Consider the following 11,662-nt stretch of genomic DNA (forward strand, 5'->3'; position numbering starts at 1 on the left):
CGTGTTTAAGTATGACTCCCTCCTCTATACTTTTAGTGAAGAGATTTCTCGCTAGCCGACAAGTGTCATGTATGTACTATTAGTTGATGAGTCATTTGTCAATGACTTTGAGGGGATTTCCCATATTTTAGGTCAATAAGTTTCTGGTTCAATACTTGGAAGTCTGCTTGAAGTTGAGCCACAAGACTTCGAGCTCATAATTGCACTACTCTTCACTTTGTTGGATTAAAATTTGCATTCGATTTTAAAGAGTTGTCATTGAGTTAGACTCCATCTCTTGAGACAATTGAGCTTGACTTTTAAGTAGTGACCATAAAAAGAATAGGGCAAAGAAAAGTTTTACTAAGACCCATGGTGGACACTAAATGGTTTTACTACTTGAATATTAAGCATAATTTTTCAGACAAGTGAGAAAATCTTATTAAATTGAATAACTTTGATATACCAGAGTACTATAACACAAAAATATTAAACTCTTTGACGTGTAAGTTAATATGAAAGTTTAAATCTTATAAATAAAAAATAATGAGTTTGAATGACTATTAATCTTTAATCTTTGAAAATTTTCATATGTATGTATTGACTTTTTAACCTTAACTATTATATGCAATAAAACTAATATATAATACTATGTAATATAAATAAAATAATGACTCATTTCAAATAATAATAATAAATATCCCATCGTAAAGTATAACTATCAAAACGAGCTCTCAGCCTGACCCATTACGGGTTGGTCACTTAGTGACCCAACTCAACCCAACTCATTTATTAGTGAGCCAGAAAGATTTGAACCCGACCCGACCCAGGGTAAACGGGTTGACTCACTGACTCACCTAATTACAATTTGTTTAAATAAAAAAAAATTACAAACTTTTTATAATTCAAATATAAACAAATTTCACTATCGTGTTTAATTAATTTTGAAAATAAAGAATTTAAATAAATTTTTCAAGAAAAAAATAAATATTTTTTTTATAAAATTAAAATTAAATTTTAATAAAATAAAATTAGGTAGGTGGGTTGGTGGGCCAACCTGACTCACCACGGGTTCAACCCGCATGAGCCGGGTTGAAATTTGACCCGCATAAAAAAATACAATTTTTTCAAACCCAACCCGACTCGAACCTATGATGGACCAGATTGGTTCACGGGTTGTGACCCATTTTGATAGCTCTATTATAAATAATAATAATATTATTATGCTATAATTAAATAGTAATATTTACAATAATTATATTTAATTTACAAATATTTCTTTTTATTTTGAAATATTCTTTAATTATTTTAAAATGATGAAACTTATGAATGTTATCGAACCATAAATCATTAATACCGATGGATAAACATATAAAATTAAATATTGTCTATTTATATTTAACCAATATTTATTTGATTTATCGATGCTGATATCTTTCAATTATAAAAAAACTTATAAATGTGTGTCATGAATTCAACCAATTTAGTCTCACAACTTCTTTTTGAAACATTTATCACACTTCTTTTAACGCATGAAAATCTAATTCATTGTTCTAACTTATATTATTAATAGAATGCATTTCATTCATACTTATACATACAATTTAAAAAAGGTATAATATTAACATACACTATAAGAAATCGCTTTCCAAAATAAATAAATATATATATACAGGGGTTTGCTAACGCGCGTACGTCTGTTTTTCAGTTGGTACATTTTAGTAATGTGTACCGGGTTTTAGTAGACAAAAATATCCTTATATATCATGGATTCTAAGTTTTAAGGTTAAGGGTATTTTAATAATTTTTATTCTCAAAACTAAAAAAAAAAAAAGAAATCCCCAAACCCTTACCCACCTCTCTCATTCCTCTCAACCCTTTGTCTTTCATCTTTTTCACTCCATTCTTTTCTCTGTCATCCCTACCGTAGCCCCAATTGAAAAAATAAAAAATTTCTCTCAACCTTTTCTGTTTCATCTTTCTCACTCCAATCTTTTCTCTATCATCCCTACTGTAGCCCTAATTGAAAAAATCAAAAACACTTGCCGTTAAACAATCTTACAAAAAATTGATTTTATAATGAGTTTTCATCTTATAATTTTTGTCTTATCTAATTTTATCCAATTTTCACAAGCATAAAGAATTGGTAATTGACCTGGAAAAAATCAGAAATACTCATTGTTAAACAATTTCTTACAAAAAATGATTTTATAATGAGTTTTTATTTTATGATTTTTGTCTTATCTAATTTTCTCTAATTTTCACAAGCATAATGAGATCAAAAGGAATTGGTAATTGGCCTTGAAAAAATCAGACCACTCATTGTTAAACAATTTCTTACAAAAAATGACTTTATAATGAGTTTTCATTTTATAATTTTTGTCGTATATAATTTTATCTAATTTTCACAAGCATAATGACATCCAAAAGAATTGGTAATTGGCCTGAAGGATTTTTTTAGAGATGATGATTCAGCAGATGATGAAATTAGAGAGGTTAGTGAAGATGGTGAAATTGAAGAGATCTTGAATGAACCTTTGCGTGAAGGTGAATATGTCAATGACTCAACTCTTTACAAAGGCAAATTGTTTAAAGGCAAATGTTTCTGATTTTTTGAATTGGAACTACAGTACGTATGACAGTTTCTTTTTTTTAGTTTTGAGAATGAAAATTACTAAAATACCCTTAACCTTAAAACTTAGAATCCATGACATATAAAGATATTTTTTTGTCTACTAAAACCCGGTACACATTGCTAAAATGTACCAACTGAAAAACAGACGTACGCGCGTTAGCAAACCCCATATATATATATATATATATATATATATATATATATATATATATATATATATATGAGATTTGCTAATGTAAGGATTCTTTTAGTTGGTACATTTTGGCAAAGTGTACTAAATTTTAGGTTATAAAAAAGTCTCAATTAAAAAAAAACTAACTTTAAATCAAAGATATTTTAATAATTTTTAAAATTTAATTTAAAATTAAAAAAATGAAAAAGTAGTTATTTATCATCTGATTGGTCCACATGTATTGTAAGACCCTGAAAATTAGAAGAAATAGTAAGTTTGGGTCATTAGGAGACTAAGAAAACTCAAGATGTAACAAGTTGTAACAAAAGTACGAAATATATTACAAAATACAATGCTGTCGACTTTGACAAGGTTTAGTATTTCATTTATAATTTTTTTTATAAATTAGATATTGAGTTGATTCTTCTTCCATTAGAAAGTAGATTCGAATAGCTTCGATTCGAGTACTCATACGCGTAATTCCGACATCGGGAAGGGGTTCAACCAGACTGACAAAGTTGTCCCAGTGAGTGAACACGTTTTTGACGCGTTTTGAACGCGTTTTTGACTGGGTAAACGCGTTTTTACTATTTAAACGCGTTTTTACTATTTAAACACGTTTTTATGGTTATTTAAGAGTGTTTTGGGGCTGAGAGAAGTTCCTAAGTTGAACCGGAGGTCAGAGCACGAAGGTTTTGAAGCAGAGAGACTTTGGAGTTCTGTTTTGAGTCGGGGGAACGTTCGCAAAGAGTTTTTGGAAGATTAGCTGAGGAGAAAACCGTAAGGGGAGCTAACCTTGAGTCTTTATGTTTCTGTATGATCTTAAATTTGGTATATGTTTAGGATTTTGATTCTCTTTATGATTTTAGAATGAAATTCTGCTTCTGTTGTATCTTTTGAATTGATGTACGGTTTGGAATTGGGATATGCTTCTGTTTTGATGATTTTGATGAGATTTTGGTAATTTGAATCGGTGGAAGTTTTTAGGTATATGTATGGTTTGAAGATTTTGAATCGGTTTATGGATTTAAAAGGAGACTAGGTTTTTGATATGAAATGTTGAAATTGTACTATTTATCCGTTTATCCGCTGTCTTCCATTAATATATTGACTTTAGATGTTTATAAGATTTGGATGAATCTGGGTTGTTAATATGAGATGAGTGAAGACTTTATAAAAAAAATTTTAAGTATTGATTTAGAAAGAAATCTTATGAGGAAAAATGAAGTTTATAGAGTTAAGACATGAATCTTTGATGTTGGGAGTATTTTTGGTATCTGTGATGATTAAGGATGAGTTTTTGTATGTTTAGAAGGCCTGTATGATGAAAGGAATAGTCGGTATAGTTCGGAAATTGAATTTTTGTGATTCTGGAATGGTAAACTCGCTGGAGCGAGTTAGTCAACTCGCTGGAGCGAGTTATGAGTGACAAATTTAGTGTTTTTGATGTTTTGGGAGTTCTGGATGTTCGTTTTGGACGTTCTTTAGGTCGTTCTGGGGGTTTTTGACCCTTCCGGAGCCATTGGTGAGGGTTTCCAAGCTGTTTGAACTACTTAAATGTTCGAAGTAATAGATCACATAGATATATGTGTTAATAAGTGATGTTTCTGTGATGAATTGAAATGTCTGAGTATGTACGAGTTATGTTTTTGAGATATGAATAAGATGATAATATGTTGACATGCGTATTTATGAATGGAGAGTGTGGATAGAGTTCCAAGGAGGAACTCCTTATTGATTTTGTGTCAAGTACTGTACGTATGAATATAGGAACTCCGACTTAGGGGTTCATTCTTATGCTCTCAATAGTCTCAATCTCACTTAGAGAGAAAGCTATGTGGTGGAGAGTGGAAAATCCTTACCGAAGATCCACAGTGTGAGTGGACAGAGTAGGAAGGATGTAGCTTCAGTGGTGATATTCATATCCGAAGATCCAGTTTGGAGGACAGAGTAGGATAGAATAATTGAGCTAGCGAATAAGTACATCCATGTCCGAAGATCCAGTTTGGGGACAGAGTAGGATATGATGTAGCTGAGTAAAGTACCACTGTAAGTATAGAACTAGCTAAGAGTTCAATATTCATACGAATATCTGGATGAGTGAATTTACGATGAGTATGGTATGTTTATTGTATTATTGAGTAATTTAACTTGTAAGTTGGAAAATTAGTTATTTATGTAATTTACCATAACCTTTTATGTTGCATTAGCTCACCCTTGCTTTGCCTGTTGTGTGGTTGCTATTTTGTGTTATGTATTTTGTTTGGCGATGATCATCCGGTGGATGGGAGCAGAAGTTGCTGATATGCCGGTGGAGCAAGCTTTAGATGGAGGATCGACGGAAGCTTAGTTTTAAGAATGAGCCTTATAATTTTAGTCTATGTTTTAAGTGTGAACTGTATTTTAGTTTGAAAATTTGAGTGAGGGTTGTATAATAATGAGGAAAACTGTTATTCCTCCTCCTATCAACTGTTCTATTGTATCAATGATGTAAGAACTCTATTATAGTTTAATGCTATAATAATTGGGATGTTACATTAATGGTATCAGAGCAGTTCCTTTTCCCTAGGAATCCTGTAGGTTATGAAGATATCATGTCTTAGTTGTGTGATCTTAGTTGCGTATTCCTATTATAGGAATTGAATTTTAGACTAATGGTTCTTCTCTTTGGCCAGAACCATGGCACGCAGATCACCTCCTCCTCCTCCTTCTCCTTCACCTGCACAGTCTGATGTTTCTAATTTGGTGAGAGTAATGGAATCTTTTGTGGTGGCGATGCAACAGCAGAATGCATCGTTGATACAACAAAACACAGTTGCATTACAACAATTGGAGGCTGCTAGGGTGTCAGCTGAGGCACACCAGAGGCAATTTGTGGAACTAATAAACGGTGGTGCAAGAGCTCCCGCTGACCCATTCTATATTCCGCCCACTCCTATTCAAGAGTGGAGTCTAGAGAATTTTCTTCAACATCATCCAGCTAAATTTTGTGGCAATACCAGTGCCGACGAAGCAGACCAATGGTTTAGAGATATGGAGAGAATTTTCAATGCCAAAAACTGCCCAGACGATAATAGATTGGCTTATACTGAATATTTGTTGTCAGGAGAAGCCAGTCATTGGTGGACCAGTACGAGAACACTGTTGGAAAGGAGTGGTAAACCGATCACTTGGAACTTATTCCAGAATAAGTTCTATGCTGAGTACTTTCCGGACAGTGTAAGGTATACCAAGGAAGTAGAATTTCTCCAGTTAGTGCAAAGGGGAATGACTGTGACAGAATATGCCGATAAATTTAAGCATCTTAGTCGCTTCCATACTCTGGATATGGATGAAGAATGGCAGTGTAGGAAGTTTGAAAATGGACTGAGAGGAGATATCAAATTGCTGGTCAAAGGTTTATGTATCAAGGAGTTTCCTACATTGGTGGAGAGAGCTAAAGTGTTAGAAAAGACAAAGAATGAAATGCAATTTCAGCAGAGACCACCCCAGAGGATTGGTGGACCATCTGGGTCCAAATTCCGGCCTGGAGACAAGAGAAAGCCCTATTCTAAACCTCCTTTCCAGGGGCTTAAAGGACCTTCATTTCATCAATCTGGCCAAGCAGGACAACCTGGAGTGGTGAAGTGCTTTAATTGTGGAGGACCACATTATAGGTCCGTTTGCCCTCAGTTAGTTGGTCATATGAAGTGTAATGCCTGCGGGAAGGAGGGACACTTTGCCAGGAATTGTCCCACATCTGGAAGACCAAGGGTTCAGCAACCGACTAGTCAGTCTCAACAGACGGCAGATGTCAAACCTCAAGCTGTGGGCAGAGTATATGCAATGACCGGAGCAGAAGCAACTGGGCCAGGTAATCTTATCATCGGCAATTGTTTATTGTTTGGAAAAGCTTGTTGTGTTTTGTTTGATTCTGGAGCTACGCACTCCTTTGTTTCTGATGAGTGTGTGAGAAAGTTGGGACTGACTGTGAGTGAGCTACAATATGACCTAATAGTATCTACTCCAGCTTCTGGCTTAGTTAAGACATCTCTAGCATGTACTAGATGTCCTGTAGTAGTAGAAGGACGTCATTTTAGAGATAATCTTATCTGCTTACCTCTACAAGGTTTAGAGGTAATTTTAGGAATGGATTGGCTAACTTCCAATCACATTCTCTTAGACTGCGGTGCAAAAAGATTGTTATTTCCTCAAGAGGAAGAGTCGAAGATATTATCTTCAGGGAAATTGTGGCGCGAAGTACAAGAAGGGTCGTGTTGCTTCATAGTGTTGACACACATGGAGGTTAACCAGAGTGGAGGGAGCATAGATCACTTAGTGGTGAGTGATTTCATGGATGTGTTTCCTGAAGATGTACCGGGACTGCCTCCTCAAAGAGAGACTGAGTTCTCAATTGATCTGATACCAGGCACCGGACCAGTATCAATTGCTCCGTATCGGATGGCTCTAGCGGAATTAACAGAATTGAAAAAGCAGATAGAAGACTTGCTGGAGAAGCAATTTATCAGACCAAGTGTTTCACCTTGGGGTGCGCCAGTGTTGTTGGTCAAGAAGAAAGATGGGAGCTCCAGATTGTGTGTGGATTACAGACAACTGAATAAGTTAACTATCAAGAACAAGTACCCGTTGCCAAGAATCGACGACTTAATGGATCAGTTACATGGAGCGAAAGTGTTTTCGAAAATTGATCTACGATCAGGTTATCATCAGATTTTAGTAAAGGCAGAAGATGTACAAAAGACTGCTTTCAGGTCTAGATATGGACATTATGAATACGTGGTTATGCCTTTTGGTGTAACCAATGCTCCTGCTGTATTCATGGACTATATGAATAGGATATTCAGACCTTTCTTAGATAAGTTTGTCGTGGTCTTCATAGACGACATTCTTATATACTCCAAGACTCGGGAAGAACATGTGGATCACCTTCGAACAGTTCTTAAGGTGTTAAGAGATAAAAAGTTGTATGCCAAGTTGTCCAAATGTGAGTTTTGGATGAAAGATGTGCAATTTTTGGGACATGTCATATCGGATGGTGGAATATCGGTAGATCCGGCTAAGGTCGAAGCTGTACTTCAATGGGAGAGACCTAAGTCTGTAACTGAGATCAGGAGCTTCGTAGGATTAGCAGGGTACTACCGTAGATTCATAGAAGGATTCTCCAAGATTGTGTCACCATTGACGCAATTAACTCGTAAAGATCATCCATTTGCTTGGACAAACCGATGTGAAGCCAGTTTTCAGGAACTAAAGCAGAGGTTGACAAGTGCTCCTGTATTAGTGATCCCTGACCCAAGAAGATCTTTCGAAGTATATTGTGATGCTTCATATCAAGGACTGGGCTGTGTACTTATGCAGGAAAAGAAAGCGGTAGCTTATGCTTTGAGACAACTTAAGAATCATGAGAAGAATTACCCCACTCATGATTTAGAGTTGGCAGCTGTCGTTTTTGCTTTGAAGATTTGGAGGCATTACCTTTATGGCGCACAGTTCCAAGTGTTCAGCGATCATAAAAGTTTGAAATATCTTTTTGATCAAAAGGAATTGAACATGAGACAGAGAAGATGGATGGAGTTTTTGAAGGATTATGAGTTTGAACTTCTATATCATCCCGGTAAGGCTAATGTAGTAGCAGATGCTCTGAGCAGAAAGATGGTGCATGTATCCACTATGATGGTAAAGGAGTTAGAATTGATCGAGAAATTCAGGGATATGAAGTTGTATGTTGAGTTGAAGTCCGATTTCATCAGTTGTAATAACTTAGTGATATCAAGTGATTTGTTGAGTTTGGTCAGAGATAAACAATTATTAGATGCCGAGCTACAAAAGACGGTAGGTTTATTGGGTACAGATCAAGCTAGAGAATTTATGTTAGGAGCTGATGGTATTTTGAGATTTAGAGGCAGAGTTTGTATTCCAGATGATATTGAGCTGAAAAAGTTGATTCTCGAAGAAGGACATAAAAGTCGTCTTAGCATGCATCCTGGTATGACCAAGATGTATCAAGATCTCAAGGAGTCTTTCTGGTGGTCTGGAATGAAAAGAGATGTGGCACAATTTGTATCAACATGTTTGACATGTCAAAAGGCTAAAGTGGAACATCAACGACCTGGGGGTATGTTGCAACCGCTTGAGGTACCTGAGTGGAAATGGGACAGTATTGCCATGGATTTTGTAACACATTTACCACGGACAGGTAAGGGGCATGATGCTATCTGGGTTGTGATAGATAGGTTGACAAAGAGCGCTCACTTCTTGGCGATGAATCTGAGGATGTCTATGGTGAAGCTTGCCCAACTGTATATAAAAGAAGTAGTGAGACTACATGGAATACCATCGAGCATAGTGTCAGACAGGGATCCGCGATTTACATCGAAATTCTGGCAGTCTTTACAACGTGAGTTGGGTAGCAAATTACATATGAGCTCTGCGTATCATCCACAAACTGATGGACAGTCTGAGAGGACGATTCAATCCTTAGAAGACCTGTTGAGGACTTGTGTTTTAGATCACTTGGGTATTTGGGATGAGGTCTTACCATTGATTGAATTCACTTACAACAACAGCTATCATGCAAGCATTGGCATGACACCATATGAAGCACTGTATGGTAGGAGATGTAAGACACCCCTATGTTGGTACCAAGAAGGAGAAACAGTGATGTTAGGACCAGAATTGATTCAGCAAACAACAGAAAAGGTGAAACTGATACAGGAAAGGATGAAGGCATCACAGAGCAGACAGAAGTCTTATGCAGACCATAGGCGAAGGCCTCTTGAGTTTGAAGTGGGAAGTCACGTGTTTCTACGAGTTTCTCAGATGACTGGAGTAGGGAGAGCTATCAGATCCAAGAAGTTATCTCCGAAGTTTCTTGGTCCATTCCAAGTCATCAAGAGAATTGGACCAGTAGCATATGAGATTGCACTACCTCCTCAACTGGCAAACTTGCACAATGTATTTCACGTATCTCAATTGAGGAAATATGTGTCAAGTCCTGATCATGTACTCGAAGTGGATGACGTTCAAGTCAGAGAAGATTTGTCATTAGACGCAAAACCAGTACGAATTCTTGATGTTCAGGCGAAGCAACTAAGAGGAAAGGATATTCGTACAGTCAAAGTATTGTGGAATGAGAAGACCCAAGAGATGACTTGGGAATTGGAAGAAGAAATGAAGACCTTCTATCCTCATCTGTTTGATTAACAAGTGCATTTTTCGAGGACGAAAAATTTTAAAGGTGGGAAGAATGTAAGACCCTGAAAATTAGAAGAAATAGTAAGTTTGGGTCATTAGGAGACTAAGAAAACTCAAGATGTAACAAGTTGTAACAAAAGTACGAAATATATTACAAAATACAATGCTGTCGACTTTGACAAGGTTTAGTATTTCATTTATATTTTTTTTTATAAATTAGATATTGAGTTGATTCTTCTTCCATTAGAAAGTAGATTCGAATAGCTTCGATTCGAGTACTCATACGCGTAATTCCGACATCGGGAAGGGGTTCAACCAGACTGACAAAGTTGTCCCAGTGAGTGAACACGTTTTTGACGCGTTTTGAACGCGTTTTTGACTGGGTAAACGCGTTTTTACTATTTAAACGCGTTTTTACTATTTAAACACGTTTTTATGGTTATTTAAGAGTGTTTTGGGGCTGAGAGAAGTTCCTAAGTTGAACCGGAGGTCAGAGCACGAAGGTTTTGAAGCAGAGAGACTTTGGAGTTCTGTTTTGAGTCGGGGGAACGTTCGCAAAGAGTTTTTGGAAGATTAGCTGAGGAGAAAACCGTAAGGGGAGCTAACCTTGAGTCTTTATGTTTCTGTATGATCTTAAATTTGGTATATGTTTAGGATTTTGATTCTCTTTATGATTTTAGAATGAAATTCTGCTTCTGTTGTATCTTTTGAATTGATGTACGGTTTGGAATTGGGATATGCTTCTGTTTTGATGATTTTGATGAGATTTTGGTAATTTGAATCGGTGGAAGTTTTTAGGTATATGTATGGTTTGAAGATTTTGAATCGGTTTATGGATTTAAAAGGAGACTAGGTTTTTGATATGAAATGTTGAAATTGTACTATTTATCCGTTTATCCGCTGTCTTCCATTAATATATTGACTTTAGATGTTTATAAGATTTGGATGAATCTGGGTTGTTAATATGAGATGAGTGAAGACTTTATAAAAAAAATTTTAAGTATTGATTTAGAAAGAAATCTTATGAGGAAAAATGAAGTTTATAGAGTTAAGACATGAATCTTTGATGTTGGGAGTATTTTTGGTATCTGTGATGATTAAGGATGAGTTTTTGTATGTTTAGAAGGCCTGTATGATGAAAGGAATAGTCGGTATAGTTCGGAAATTGAATTTTTGTGATTCTGGAATGGTAAACTCGCTGGAGCGAGTTAGTCAACTCGCTGGAGCGAGTTATGAGTGACAAATTTAGTGTTTTTGATGTTTTGGGAGTTCTGGATGTTCGTTTTGGACGTTCTTTAGGTCGTTCTGGGGGTTTTTGACCCTTCCGGAGCCATTGGTGAGGGTTTCCAAGCTGTTTGAACTACTTAAATGTTCGAAGTAATAGATCACATAGATATATGTGTTAATAAGTGATGTTTCTGTGATGAATTGAAATGTCTGAGTATGTACGAGTTATGTTTTTGAGATATGAATAAGATGATAATATGTTGACATGCGTATTTATGAATGGAGAGTGTGGATAGAGTTCCAAGGAGGAACTCCTTATTGATTTTGTGTCAAGTACTGTACGTATGAATATAGGAACTCCGACTTAGGGGTTCATTCTTATGCTCTCAATAGTCTCAATCTCACTTAGAGAGAAAGCTATGTGGTGGAGAGTGGAAAATCCTTACCGAAGATCC

General features: G+C 35.9%; 1 protein-coding gene and 1 long non-coding RNA gene across 2 annotated transcripts; both read left to right on the forward strand.

Annotated features, from left to right (window-relative positions):
- The first annotated feature begins 3,235 nt into the window (after nucleotides 1-3,235).
- On the forward strand, nucleotides 3,236-5,321 carry LOC128195767 (uncharacterized). The gene is made up of 2 exons (XR_008247612.1): nucleotides 3,236-3,566; nucleotides 5,081-5,321. It is a non-coding gene; the product is annotated as an uncharacterized LOC128195767 (long non-coding RNA).
- Nucleotides 5,322-5,465: 144 nt separating this feature from the next.
- On the forward strand, nucleotides 5,466-6,763 carry LOC128195730 (uncharacterized). Its single transcript, XM_052874099.1, has 2 exons — nucleotides 5,466-6,639; nucleotides 6,732-6,763. The coding sequence occupies exons 1-2, from the start codon at nucleotides 5,466-5,468 to the stop codon at nucleotides 6,761-6,763; spliced, it is 1,206 nt and encodes a 401-aa protein (XP_052730059.1).
- Nucleotides 6,764-11,662: the final 4,899 nt, after the last annotated feature.

Source organism: Vigna angularis, chromosome 3, assembly GCF_016808095.1.
Source record: "Vigna angularis cultivar LongXiaoDou No.4 chromosome 3, ASM1680809v1, whole genome shotgun sequence".
In the NCBI taxonomy this organism is placed as follows: Eukaryota; Viridiplantae; Streptophyta; class Magnoliopsida; order Fabales; family Fabaceae; genus Vigna; species Vigna angularis.

What these genes read in the sequence shown, in the direction of transcription:
- LOC128195730 (XM_052874099.1), top strand. Translation starts at nt 5,466, where the DNA reads ATGGCACGCAGATCACCTCCTCCTCCTCCTTCTCCTTCACCTGCACAG. An exon ending in AGCAGAAGCAACTGGGCCAG is followed by an intron (nt 6,640 to 6,731) that starts GTAATCTTATCA and finishes GTTTCTGATGAG; the next exon opens with TGTGTGAGAAAGTTGGGACT.